Source organism: Sebastes umbrosus, chromosome 15, assembly GCF_015220745.1.
Source record: "Sebastes umbrosus isolate fSebUmb1 chromosome 15, fSebUmb1.pri, whole genome shotgun sequence".
Lineage (NCBI taxonomy): Eukaryota > Metazoa > Chordata > Actinopteri > Perciformes > Sebastidae > Sebastes > Sebastes umbrosus.
Genome location: NC_051283.1, coordinates 22,024,917 through 22,039,625, shown reverse-complemented (window position 1 = coordinate 22,039,625; position 14,709 = coordinate 22,024,917). Strand labels below are relative to the sequence as shown.

The 14,709-nt window shown below is 40.4% G+C and overlaps 1 protein-coding gene across 1 annotated transcript; it reads left to right on the top strand.

Annotated features, from left to right (window-relative positions):
* Positions 1–3,735: 3,735 nt before the first annotated feature.
* Positions 3,736–14,579, top strand: LOC119503531 (potassium/sodium hyperpolarization-activated cyclic nucleotide-gated channel 2-like). The gene is made up of 7 exons (XM_037795373.1): positions 3,736–4,774; positions 9,683–10,112; positions 10,204–10,365; positions 10,838–11,056; positions 11,592–11,738; positions 11,856–12,096; positions 13,137–14,579. The coding sequence occupies exons 1-7, from the start codon at positions 4,296–4,298 to the stop codon at positions 13,337–13,339; spliced, it is 1,881 nt and encodes a 626-aa protein (XP_037651301.1). The 5' UTR covers positions 3,736–4,295; the 3' UTR covers positions 13,340–14,579.
* Positions 14,580–14,709: the final 130 nt, after the last annotated feature.

Here is a 14,709-nt window from a genome sequence, read left to right as displayed (position 1 = left end):
CCATACAGAAAAAGTGCAGTTTTGTGCATTTTCCATCATTGTCATCAAAACCTTAACTGTAGTATGCTGTTATATTGACAACATGGCTAAGCAGCTTGACTATCTTGTTTGTTAACAATGACACAAGGACTTGATGACTGACATGTTCATTGACAGAAATATTTACTTTTGAGAGATAAACTAAAGAAAGTTACAGGCTTTCGTCCGTTGTGTTGTGCTGTTTGTACAAATTGTTTCGAGAAATGCCCTCACTGCTTTGCAAATGTTAAGGATGAATCGAGAACTGTACCAAAGCAACTGAGAAAAACTGTAAAAGCCAAACTAAAAGGTGGGTTTTAGGTTCATGTTTAATGATGTCAACACTTCCAAAGCACAATGTTTATCTCACACTATAAAAGATTGATTAATTCATTCTAAAAATTGTGATTGAAAATCTTTTGAGGATTCTCAGTGAAAAAAGTCAAGACGGCACAATTGGCCTCCAACATCTCATGAGCTATTTCATGACTTATGTCATTCTTCTGTCACAGGACTCCAGTTTCTCAGTGCCTGAGGGTCCCCAGATATATATATATAAAGAAAGAGACCAAGTTCTTTATCTCTTTGTCTGTCTCTTCGGAGTCATTTTGTCCTCGTTGACATCATCATGATATAATATTACCATCTGTGTGAAAGGTCAACACATGCAGCTCTTGAAACTGTTGGAGTTTGGCCAAATGATCAAAGGTTTAGTTTACATCAGATGGAGAAACAACTACTTTACGTTACTTACTTTAATAACTTTAACATGTTAATGTTAATTGGTGAGCTTTACATGATAAAACTGTATTTATCCCGAGGGAAATTGTTGTGCAGCACTTGAATTTCAAAGTGGGAAAGAGGCCCTAGTAGCTGGGGAAAAAAAGTGAAAAAGTGCATTTCCCAAAACTCAAACTCTTTGTTTAAACAGGGAAAAGGTACATGTAATTGTGTATTTTTTCAATCTGCGTTTGGCCCAATTCATATGTGGACAGTAAATCTGATAGGAAACATATGTGCCAATGTTACTTTTATAATAATCCACAAATTGGAATTTTCCATCCATCTTGATTTCAGTCATCTTCAGTGTTTTTGATGTTTTTCCACTATATAATGATTTAAATAGCTCTACCTATAAAATGATTAGTTCATTTTAAAAATTAACTGTTTACTGATTAACTTTGATCATGATATCCGAAACACTACACTAACATGACCCAGTAATTGTGACTGCGGCTTCTCAAGTTAGCCCGTTAGTGTCTAAGTCACAGGTGTAAATGACACCTGGCACTTCAGAGAGTGCACAGACCAGCAATGGGGAAATGTGATCTAAAACGGGGGGTTAATGAAGACAGGCCTGGTCAAAGACAGGAAGACACTGGGAGAAAGAACATGTTGTGGGCAGCACTGAGCATGTTTACAAGCTTGTCCATTGGATTGAATATCTGAATACACAGGTGTAATTAAACATAATTTTGAGACATGCTGGTAGGCAAATGTTGTTACCTCTTTGGATAGAGCCAGGCTAGCTGTTTCCCCCTATTTCCAGTCTTTATGCTAAGCTAAGCTAACCAGCTGCGGGCTGTTAGTGGACAGACCATAAACTGTATATAAGAAGTGGACGCAGTCACCATGACGTCAACCAATGGTTTGTGGACTACGGTTTTGAAGCCTTTAGTTCTGTATTTTGGCCGTCGCCATCTTGGTTTTTTGCAACCGGGTCTTCTTCCCGCAGCTGGCCACCATGTTTCTACAGTAGCTCAGAACGGACAAACCCAACACTGGCTCTAGATAGAGCCATTCATGTTTTCAGGTTTTGACGTCGGCCGTCGTAGTTCTCCTACCCGCTTGGCACACGAAAGAAGTTTAAGTTGGTTGCAACCTCACCAATACACGCCAAATTCCACACACTGCACCTTTAATAAGTTCAAATTAAAACCATATTCATAATCAGTGGCGGACTCAGGCTGTCTGAGGGGCAGGGTGAAAAAACAATAAAAAGGGAGCCAGCTGCACGTGGTGGGGCACCAGTGCGCAGAGAGTTTCCTATATGGCACCGCATCAAGTTTTTTCTACTGGAAGGGCACGCTAGATGGCGTTTAACATGTTTTCTTCATTTAAGGGCACTCTAGAGGGCACTGTGTCATGTTTTTTCCGCTGGAAAGGCACCCTAGATTGCATTTAACATGTTTTCTTCATGTTTTCTCTACTGGAAGGGCACCCTAGATGGCATTTAACATGTTTTCCCTCATGTTTTCTCCACTTGAAAGACACCCTAGATGGCATTTAACATGTTTTCCCTCATGTTTTCTCCACTTGAAAGACACCCTAGATGGCATTTAACATGTTTTCCCTCATGTTTTCTCCACTTGAAAGACACCCTAGATGGCATTTAACATGTTTTCTCTCATGTTTTCTCCACTTGAAAGACACCCTAGATGGTGTTTAACATGTTTACTTCATTTAAGGGCACTGTAGAGGGCACTGTGTCATGTTTTCTCTGCTGGAAAGGCACCTTAAATGGCATTTAAGATGTTTTCTTCATGTTTTCTCTACTGGAAGGGCACCCTAGATGGCATTTAACATGTTTTCTCTCATGTTTTCTCCACTTGAAAGACACCCTAGATGGCATTTAACATGTATTCTTCATTTAAGGGCACTCTAGAGGGCACTGCGTCATGTTTTCTCCGCTGGAAAGGCACACTAGATGTCAGTTTAACATGTCCTCTTCATGTTTTCTCTGCTGGAAGTGGCACCCTAGATGGCATTTAACATGTTTTCTCTCATGTTTTCTCCACTTGAAAGACCCTAGATGGCATTTAACATGTATTCTTCATTTAAAGGCACTCTAGAGGGCACTGCGTCATGTTTTCTCCGCTGGAAAGGCACACTAGATGTCAGTTTAACATGTTCTCTTCATGTTTTCTCTGCTGGAAGTGGCACCCTAGATGGCATTTAACATGTTTTCTCTCATGTTTTCTCCACTTGAAAGACCCTAGATGGCATTTAACATGTATTCTTCATTTAAAGGCACTCTAGAGGGCACTGCGTCATGTTTTCTCCGCTGGAAAGGCACACTAGATGTCAGTTTAACATGTTCTCTTCATGTTTTCTCTGCTGGAAGTGGCACCCTAGATGGCATTTAACATGTTTTCTCTCATGTTTTCTCCACTTGAAAGACACCCTAGATGGCATTTAACATGTATTCTTCATTTAAAGGCACTCTAGAGAGCACTGCGTCATGTTTTCTCCGCTGGAAGGGCACCCTAGAAGGCACTTTTTTTGTACAGTATAGACTAATTATTAATTATTACTAATTATTTTTTCTATAAAACTCTCTTAAATTAAAAAAATAAGGACTTTTGGAAGGTGGTTTTAATAGCAAATTTATATTAGCCAAGAAAGTGTAAGCTGTCAAAGATGAGGTGGTTGCACTCTGGTGTTGATAAATGAAAAATAATGAATAATTTTACATAAAAAGGATAAAGTTAACCTCATGTTGTATTACACAGTGCGTCTCCTATCAAATGAATATCGAGTGTGGTGGTTTTCTCTCTTGAACAAGGACGACCGGAATTGAGTAATTTACTGTATTTATTATGTTGCTGCTGACCTGGAGGCTGGAGGCTGGAGGCTGGAGGCTGGACCCAGTCCTGGCTGCGCAACCAGACGAGGAGGAGGAGGAGAGAGGAAGAGAGAGGAGGAGCAGGAGGAGGAGGAGAGAGGTGAGTGGACGCTGTTATGCCAACAAGCCGATTATTGAAGGCTACTGAGCCCTCTCTGTCAATTTGCGTCCGTCCTCTCATGGTCAAACAAAGGCGGACAGACACAATCACATCTGAGGCTGAAGTTTCTATCCTTACTTGGTCGGAGGCTTCATCCATCACCGCACAGGAAAGGACTTTTTTTAAAGGACGCTGGAACTTTTTATGGATTTATATTGTGAGAACTCTTGTGGGGAAATCCATTATTTCTATTATATGAGATTTTGAGACTTGTGTGCATGTGGTAAAAGTGACCTTCTTGGTGTCTTTTAGTTGTTGTTTTATTATATATTTTTTAAACTACAGTAGCTGCATGGTATTTTATTTTTACATCTTTCTTAAAAGTGTTTCAGGATTTTTTGTAAAAGAAGTTAACACTAAAAGAATGCATGAAATGAAAATGGTAGCTGCAGAGAACTTTATTAGTAAGTGAACTTTTACAATCAGGCCCCTGCAAGCCAAATCCTCAGAGACAACAGACAGAGCACCTCTTTGCTTTGCCCACTTTAAAAAATGCAAGGTATGATGAAAATGACCAGCCTCTCCAGGAGCACAGATGACCAGAGGAACGTCAGTGAGAGCCCGGCTCACAAACCAGAGACGTCCAGGCACTGCAGCTGGAGCAGCCTCCGCTTCTCCAGATGGAGAAGTGGCTCCCAGAGGACCACCCCACCTGGTACCCCCACACCAAAGGGAGAGAAGAGGGCCGATGTGACCAAGACGCTCTTCTCCTTGGTCCAGACCCACAATGACGACTACACGGCGGATCCAGATGGTGTGCATGACACCAACGAGGAGGACGAAGGAGGCGAAGACACAGTACCCTCACCGAGCCATGTCTTTTACTTCAGTAGGAAGTTTGGGTCCTTGCTGCAGCCAGGGGTCAACAAGTTCTCCCTGCGCATGTTTGGCAGCCATAAGGGCGTTGCTGCTGAGCAGGCCAGGGTCCAGAGCTATGGAGTGTGGATCATCCACCCCTACAGTGACTTCAGGTAATGATGAGGTCATCTTCAGATTTTCCTAACCTCAGTTTCCTCTTAATTTCAGTGCTGTTTTGTGGGACCCTACAAATGGGTCAAAACACAAGTCAGTGACCTTTTGCCAACACAAGATTCCCCCAATTCGTCATTAATCTTTCATAAACTTCCCTTGAAAGCATCCAGTTTACATCCAACCAAAGCCTGTGACGGAGCTCAGATCCAATTTTTCCAAGGGCAGGCTGCAGTACAGCAGCTGATGTCATGGTCCCCTCGCACATGATAAGGCGATGAAGGGATTTGATTAGTGATACAGTATATAGGACAAGATCATCTGGATTAATGATACCGCTGGTAACTCCCTTTCTCCCTGTTTATGACGAGAGGGGAACTGCATTCATTGATCCTGTTAGTTTAAGTGATCCAATGTATTCCATCTGAAAAAAATCCAATATTTTTGTTGCTCTAGTTTTGGCCTCGCTTTAGGAGGATTTGTCAGATAATTCAGCTTTTGGGGCTGAGCGACATCTTAGCAGCGATGCCCCCAAGCAGTCAGTCTGTGCGGTCACTAATAATAGCCGGCATCAAATTTAAACAATTTTTAAACATCAGGGCTATGCCAGACAGAGAGGATAAACCCGTGCAGAGGGATTATTGCCCATAAGAATCCCTATAATTCCAATCTTGCTCTATTATGCAATAATACACAGACAGCTGAGGGGGGGATTACTGAAGGCCTGTTCTCCTTAAACCTTATGCTCCAACTTCCCCTTTTTAATGGATGAGTTGGAATAGCACGGTTTCCTGTTTAGTGGTTAAGGTTGGATAGCTGGTTTAATTTTGTGTTTTAAGTCCAATTTAAAATTGGTAAATAAGTCTAATGCCATGCAACGAAGGTTCTTCTGAACTTAAAGTCCACTTAACTCGCTTGCACCGGAGCTGTCGACGATGTCACATCAGATGGAGTTTGCTCAGTTGTCATGGAGCTGTATGTTCAAACTTAGATTGTTCTGAGCACAAGATGCAAGCGAGCTGAATGCAAACATGTTATTCCTATGGTCTAAGACAGTCCAGAAATATATAATAATAGTATAATAGTATAAAATGTGGAGCTGCTCCATAGAAAATGAATGGGGAGAGATGTTCTAGATGACACTGAGAGCACCCAGAAGAATGGTCTGAGTATATGGGAACATTTTCTGTTTCATAACCTTTACAAAGCTACAATAGAATAAAGCTCATTTGGGTATAAAAAAGAAAGCAAACGTTCTGTGGGTCCATAAAATCAGTCTCCCATTCATTGTCTATGGAGCAGCTCCACACTTTATACCCTATGACATCACAAGTTTGAGACTTCTCTGGTTTCTGGCTTCGAGAGAGAGTAACTCACGTTCACAAATAGTGATTGAACTTTCCTCGGACGTGGAAATAACATATTGGAATTATTAATCTAGTCGGTGTTCCCCTTTAATGTTTTGTCTGAGTTAAGCGTGTTAGCATGCTAACATTTGCTAATTAGCACTAAACACAATGTGCAGCTGAGGCTGATGGGAATGCCTTTAGTTCTGCAGGTATTTCAACATAAATCAAAGTAGTAGTAGATTGAAATTTTAATCTGATGGTGCAGCTGGACCAATGTAAGAGGATTCAGGAACTTTAATGACGATCCATCCAATAGTTGTTGAGACATTTCACTCATGTCATGGTGGCACTAGGGGAAAAGTCAAGGGATCACCAAAGTCATTAGGATTCATCCACTGAAGAACATAAATGTCTGTACCAACTTCAATGGCAATCCATATTATAGTTGTTGATATATTCTCAGTCTGGACCGTCATTGTCTATCCCTACAGCCTACAGCAACGCCACTAGGATGGCTAAAAAGACAGAAAAATAGCAGATAGTCGTTTATCTTAACAGCAGATATGTAACCTATTTATAACTTTTGTTGCTTTAAAAAGATATAAACTAAACTTACTTTATAGGCAGATTCAATGTTGGACTTACATTCGACATAAAATGCTATAAAACCACATTCCTATTCCTGTTCCGCTCCCGCCGTTTATTTATAGCAAAATATGTCTAAAAGGTTTTCATGTAGCAGAATTAACTCTGCTTCTCACTCATACTTAAGCACACGCTTCATGCAAGCAGCCATAATGACGTCCAGAGTCTTTGGTGGAGTTATTAGCAGCAAGCAACCACTAATCTGCTGCAACATGAGAGGAGATGATAAGTAGTCATGTAAACCAGCGTGTAGACACAAAGGACACGGACGCGAGAGATTGATTGAGGGATAAACGTGAACGAGAATGAGGAACTAATCTATCAGTTCCTGCATCTCTCCGCTCTGACTGGCTAAGGAAGAAGGTCATTTTCTCACAGGGTTCATACTGTGATCACTGATGAGTGACGGTAAACAAAAATAGTCTGGTTCATATTCTGCTACCGTGCCTCTGTCTGTAATGAAAGAGAGAATGAGAGCAGGAGAGGTAGAGAGAGAGAGAGACTCAAAGTGATTGACACATGATGGAAACAATCTGTGAGGAAACCCAAAACCGTGTACCCGTGGTGTATAACGAGACACTGGAGACTTATAGGAAAATGGGACTTGTATGGCATGAAGCAGATGAGTGCAGCTATGTGCAGCGCAGACATCTGGGCTTCAACATCCTGAAAGCAGCCGTCTGCGTATCACACATTTTCGGTGGCAGTGACGTTTGTCTTTTTATTCATTGTCTTCATATAGAGCCCGACCCGGTGAGGTAAACGCCATTCATTTTTTATGAGAGGGGGTTCCTCCTGTGACAGGAGCTTGTTATGAGAGGAAGGGTCATTGTGAAATGGGTCATTCCCTGGATGGCACACTGTAGATTGGATGACTTCACTTGACCTTGATAGCTGTTTCAAATTCTCTGACTTAAAGGAGTAGCTTTGGGCTTATCCGCTCTCTTCCTTATAGTATTATAGATTAGACGATCAACGCCACTCTCATGTCGGTGTCAATCTCCTCATGTAAGAAAACAAATCATTCGGAATAATTAGCAAGTATTTATTTACATTGAAATTAACTTTCAGTGTCTTTTTAAACGGTTTAGACCGCTGAGAGCAATGCTCTGTTTTTCAGGAACACCCTGTTCACACTCTATTATGCATTCACACCTGTAAAGCATGTAATTGACCTTACTGTATGTCACTGGTGTGTCTCCATTTAGTGAATACCGTATGATATAAAGACACACTGGGGCAGCTGCAGCAATAAAAACGCAGTCTGGGTGACACCAATAGACTCCATTACAATTAATTCACTCATTATGTGAACAGATTTCACCATAAGCCTCGTGCTGCCTGCAGGGCTAAGGCCTTTAACCTCAGCAAAGCTCCCGGGGCCTCTTCCTGAATTCAACCCAAAGAAGTTCGGTTTGCACGATTAACTTGACAACCAGCATTATTACCAGGATTCACTCATATCCTTACACACATGTCTAAACCAAGAACACTTACTGTACAGGTATGAGCCAGTAAGAGCTTCCTGTGTTCACAGTATGTTTGTAATGTGTTTGATTTGTTCGTAAAGCTTGCACAATTATGTATCACTCATAAATCTTACCATTTGTACACTATATTTTTTTTATTCTTTGCTTTTGAGTCTTCTAATTTTACGCAGCAGTGCATTTCTGTTAGCCTGTAAAAGACAGACTTGGATATAAATATAATATTTGATAGTTTATTTTGTTAATTTCCCTAAGATTTTCTTTGAATATGATCATTTATTAATAAATGTGAAAACAATTTAAGGGTTCTTGATACAATATCCAGAGTATTAATATAGTGGCAAACAACTATTCACTATTAGACGGCTCATCCATCGCTATGTTGAGAGCCGTGTGGAAGCAAAAGAGTGCTGCAGGGATGACATATTTTTGTGTCCAACCAGGAAGTTAGCATCGCCCCGGTTCCCTCGACAAAAAGCCAATGGGATTTTTACATTGGATTTTGGTTTAGTGTAGAAAATAAGCTCTGTGACAAACAAACGTGTATGATACTTACACGTTTTGTTCAGCAAGATAATCGCCACCAGTGAACACCACTTTTATGATTTTTGAAGCGTGGATGCAATCGCCAGCAGTAAAAAGCTAATGTTATGCTATAAACAAATTACACTGCGGTCGCATAAGCGTGAGTATACACAACGAGGCTGTAAAGGTGGACGAGTCAGTATGATGACGTTTTGTAGTCTCATTTAGCCACTTGTTAACAACCAACTTTTTTAGGACACGTAAAAGCTTCAAAATTCATGAGTGGGACATTCACTGACGTATTTTATATTGTAGAACAAAATGTTAAAATCTCTTCAGCTTGTGTTAACCACAGACTTTATTTCAAACATCTAACTAGAAACCCATTAAAAAAAAACCTTTGACTTCTAGACGAGGGAACCGGAAGTGCAAAAATGATAACTCATTTCCGGGTTTTAGGACTCATTCCTGCAGCACCTCATAGATATTCTCTGAATTTCGTATTGAGCACCTTTAGTCTCAGTGTATGTTTAGTTTAACCAAAATCAACTCTCCGCTGTCCCTCCTTGTTTTAAGCAGAATTTCTTCATAACTACATTGAGTGTGAACTTGACTGCCTTAAGCGCTTAAATGAGGAGCAAAAACCTCAACTTGTAAGGTCAGTTGTTAACAGAACCCTCATTATTTTATTCATAAGGAGCAAAAAGTTAATTTTTAATGTGCACTCAGAGTTGTTTACTCTGACAAAGAATTGACCTGTGAGTACTGGATATCTGGATACTGGATGTATCTGTATCTCTGTATAGCAATAGTGGATGAAAGGTTTGGGGTTTAGTTGTACATAAAATGCTCACAGCTTTACATCTGCACAACCTCAACCTTCCACCACTCCTGTTCCGTCCAGGTTTTACTGGGACCTCGTGATGCTCCTGTTGATGATGAGCAATCTGGTGATTTTACCCTGGGGCATCACCTTCTTTGAAGACCAGAACACCGGGCCCTGGATCACCTTCAACGTCCTGTCTGACACTCTCTTCCTCATGGACCTGGTTTTCAATTTCCGCACGGGCATCCCGGGCGAGGACAGCGAAATCATCCTGAACCCCAAAGAAATCCGCAAGCACTACCTCCGCACCTGGTTCATGGTGGACTTCATCTCTTCCATCCCCGTCGACTACATCTTCCTCATCGTTGACCTGGAGTCCCTGCACGATTCGACTGACGTGTACCGCACCGCCCGCGCCCTCCGCATCGTCCGCTTCACCAAGATCCTCAGTCTGCTGCGTCTTCTCAGACTGTCTCGCCTCATCCGCTACATTCACCAGTGGGAAGAGGTAAAGGAAGGACGAGAGACAAAGCTCACAATGACACACAGAACGGTACACATCAGAAATTCAACACTTGTCCAACTTTTCTCTCTCTCAGATTTTCCACATGACTTATGACCTGGCCAGCGCTGCGGTGCGTATAGTCAACCTGATTGGCATGATGCTGCTGTTGTGCCACTGGGACGGCTGCCTGACCTTCATGGTGCCTATGCTGCAAGACTTCCCCCCAGACTGCTGGGTGGCCAAAAATAACATGGTGGTGAGTACATATCTATTAATACGTACATAGGCCTACTGCATGTCTTATGATACATTTAAACCTGGAAAAATGTACTTCCTAATTATAGGGGAAATGGGTTTTTACTAAAAAAAAATTTGAATTTTTTGACATTGTGTGAAATGCGCTTCTTTGCTTTCTTGCTGAGAGTTAAATGAGAAGAATGATACCACTCTCATAGTATAGAGTGGCATCAATCTTCTCATCTAACTCTTGGCAAGAAAGTGAATAAGTGTTTTTCCCAATTTTCCTTATAATTAACACCAAATTACATTAATTCCAGGAAACTTCTTGTAATTATTAGGAGACCTTTAGCTTGTAAAATAATGTTAGCAAAAACTTCACTTATGCTGCATTCATTTGGCCTCTTTCAGCCAATTTAACTATGGTCATAAAGTATATATTCTCATGACATCACTGCGTCCTCTCCCCTTGTTTTTTCTCCATCCTACAGAATACCACATGGCACCTACAGTATTCCTACGCCCTGTTCATGGCCATGAGTCACATGCTGTGTATAGGATACGGCGCCCACCCACCAGAAGGCTTGACTGGCGTTTGGCTCACCATGATCAGTATGGTCGTGGGGGCCACCTGCTACGCCATGTTCCTCGGTCATGCAACTAACCTGGTCCAATCCTTGGATGCATCACATCGCCAGTATCAAGAGAAGGTAATCACCTCCGCACTGACTGGAAAAGATCAACAAACTAAAACATTTTTGACCTACGGCTTCAGTCGTTTAGTGAACAATATGTCCCAGGAGCTTCACGTGGACGCTAATGTGATTCTGGCTGCAAGGTTTAATATCACAGCCATGTTTTATATCGTTACTTGCTCGTACTCGTACTCGTATTCGTGGAAACAGTGCCAAATGCCTAGAGAATATGTGTATTATGTAATGGATTTTGTGGCCTTACTGTGACCTCTGCCAGGGGATTTTCACAAGATAAAGCAGCGGTGATGATAGAACAATAGCGGTACCTTTGTTTTGGATCACTGTTTGCTAATGCCCATTACAAATGAGTTTGTAATCCACTTACAACTGGAAAAAAACTGCAAAACAAATAATAGATAAATGCGTGATTAATGTGCAAACACATGGTAGAACATGTGACTAAACGTGACATCTGACATCAGCTCTGTGCAATTTCAATTGTGTCCTCATGAAGGTCAAATCTCCATGTGTTTTGTGCAAATGTTTTCAGTATAAGCAAGTGGAGCAGTACATGTCGTTCCATAAACTGCCGGCGGACGTAAGGCAGAGGATCCACGATTATTATGAGCAGCGATTCCAAGGCAAGATGTTCGATGAGGACAGCATCCTCGGAGAGCTCAGTGATCCGCTGAAGGAGGTGTGTTATTCATTAAACCTGCCATTTGACTTAAGTAATAAACCGATAACATGGTATGGTAGAGATTTCTCGGTATCACTGATCTTAATATCTTCTCTCTTCTCTTTCTTCATGCAGGAGATTGTCAGCTATAACTGCCGTGGGCTCGTAGCCAACATGCCGCTGTTCGCCAACACCGACCCTCATTTTGTAACAGTGATCCTGACCAAGCTGCGTTTCGAAGTCTTCCAACCTGGAGACTTGGTTATACGAGAAGGAACGCTGGGTCGAAAAATGTACTTCATCCAACACGGCACCGTCACCGTCATCCCGCGTGGCAGTAAAGAGATTACGCTCAGCGATGGGGCATATTTTGGAGGTAAATCATTTGTAAATCATTCAACCTTCTAACAGCTCCCCATCAAATCAGAAAGTTATAGAAGAAGTTCTGTTGTTGTGTTTCCTCTTGTGTTGTTAAAGCTGCTGCTGATCCCTTTTCAATTTCTCTGCAATTATTAGTGTACAAGCCGTACTAAGAAGATAAGATGTGTTTAATGACTTGTATCAAAAATGTTGAAATGCTCCTTTAATTATGTTACTGACTACGTTATAGCCAATAGCTCTCAGTTAAGGTTAATCAGTCAGTGGTGCAAGACAGTTTTTTGACAAGTTGAGCACTAGTTGAGGTGAATCTTAAAACTTTATTTTTTGTTCTGAGTAAACCTGAGTTACTGCCTCTGAAGATTCATTTTGCGTCAAGCATATTTTCAATACAGACTGTAACAGTAGTGGTAATGTGGTTTACCGGACAGAGAGAAGATTGCAGCTACAATTAGTGTCCCAAATGTATTGCTCATCTGTATGTCATCTTATTGTCCACACTGCACTGTATCTAAGATTGCAACTTCCAATTGTTTTGATAATCGATTAATTGGAGAATAATTTTCACAATTAACTTGTTTGAAAAATGTTTTTAAAAAATTGTGAAAAAAAAAGAAAATCACAATTTCCCAAAACCCAAGTTGGCGCCTTCAAATTAGTTGTTTTGTTCAATCAACAGTCTCAAAACTAACGATATTTAGTTTACTTTCTTGGAAGACTAAATAGTTCAACATTTTGGGAGAAAAGTGTATTCACTTTCTTGCAAAGAAGATTGATAAAACTCATATGTATCTATATTCAAAATATGAAGATATAGGGTCAGCAGCCGATTAGCATAGCTTAGCACAAAGACTGGAAACAGCTAACCTGACTTTCCATTATTTATTTGTTTTTTTTATGGAAAATGCAGCAGACATGTACAGACATGAAAGTTGTTTCAATCATCTGATTTAACTCTTGAAACACAAAATAACGTATTTTCCAATGCATCGAACTATTGCTTCAAAGGTTAAACTGACTCTCTGTTCCTCGGTTCAGAGATCTGCCTGCTAACCCAAGGACGACGCACAGCCACAGTGAAGGCCGACACCTACTGTCGCCTTTACTCCCTGAGTGTGGACAGTTTCAACGAGGTCCTGGAGGAGCATCCTCTGATGAGGAGGGCGTTTGAGAGCGTGGCTGTGGACCGTCTGGGCCGGGTGGCTCGCAGACCCAGTTATGTGCCTCCCCCAACTGAATGATCTGTTCCTCAACAGAGACAAACTCCTGCCAGAAATGTGGAGGATATTTGTCACGCTTTGACTGAACTTGACCACATAACAAAGCAACCTTCGATGTAAATTTTACTGATTGCTGTTTACTTTAGTGCTCAGTGATGAACAACCTGATGGAGACCCTCAGTTTTATTTATTAACACATTATTGCTGCACATATTGCACCTTCAGTTGATTTCATTTTGTTACTTGGGTCTCAATAAGCTATATGATAATTTTTGTGTTAGATCTTTGTACACATTTCATGTTAGATCCACTGTGTAATTTACAAACGGTTGAGAAAATAATCACTATTTTTAAATAGTTTTTTCAGCAACTTACATTTTTGGTGATACATGTGCTTTTTACTAATGGCAAATGCTAGCTTTTCCAAATGTAAATACTGTTTAAGAATCATTTTCAGTTGTCTGTATGCTTTCTGATGCTGCAGTTTCATTATCCATCACATCACTCATTGGAGCGCCGGAGCACCAGCTGGCAACGCATCATACGGCTATACTGTATGTACAGAAGCGCTGATTCTAATGGTCACTCAGGTCTGTAGGTTGCATCAAGTCACGGTTTAATACCATTGTTCACTGAGGATAAGCTGCTGTGATGTAATAACTCTAACTGTACAGAGACAGAATGTACACAGTTATAGATCACTGTTTACAATTCCACATTTCATACTACTCACACTTGAAGAGGTAATCTAAAAAACATTTACATTTGCATCTTTGCATCGCTACAATTAAGTGTCCAAAATTATTATCTGTGATTTTTCTTTCCACTCATGGACTTAAATTACTCACTTTCCAGTTTTTCTGCAGGCAATTCATTTGCAAACATATATATTTTTTAAAATTTATGAAAGTAAAGTAGGTTAATTAGCAGATAATAATGAAGAACTTATTGTCTCAAAAAAACTGATTAATTTGAACTGCTTATTGGCAAAAAAACCCATCTCTTATGAGCTATTATTACTGTATTGATTGATATAGTGTATTTTTTCCAGACAAATTTGATGCAGAAAAAATGTGAAATGTCATCTATTTTACAGTAACATACTGTAAGAATTCAATAATCACATGAATTTGTTCTATTTTAACCACAATGCTGTCCTTTTTCATTATTTTAACTGTTTGATGAATGATCCTCATACTTATGATGTCATGTAAATACGAATATTTCTACCCTTATAAAAATGAATAAAAAATTTATTTTTGCCTAAGCAGTTTGTTGCAAAGATGTTATTTATTTATTTTTTCTGCCTATGAGCACACACGTACCCACACAGCCACATACACTGATCTTTTACTTAAAGTGGGGATAGGCAGTATATCAGCATTTGTCTT

What these genes read in the sequence shown, in the direction of transcription:
- LOC119503531 (XM_037795373.1), top strand. Translation starts at nt 4,296, where the DNA reads ATGCAAGGTATGATGAAAATGACCAGCCTCTCCAGGAGCACAGATGAC. An exon ending in CACCCCTACAGTGACTTCAG is followed by an intron (nt 4,775 to 9,682) that starts GTAATGATGAGG and finishes TGTTCCGTCCAG; the next exon opens with GTTTTACTGGGACCTCGTGA. An exon ending in TCAGTGATCCGCTGAAGGAG is followed by an intron (nt 11,739 to 11,855) that starts GTGTGTTATTCA and finishes TTCTTCATGCAG; the next exon opens with GAGATTGTCAGCTATAACTG.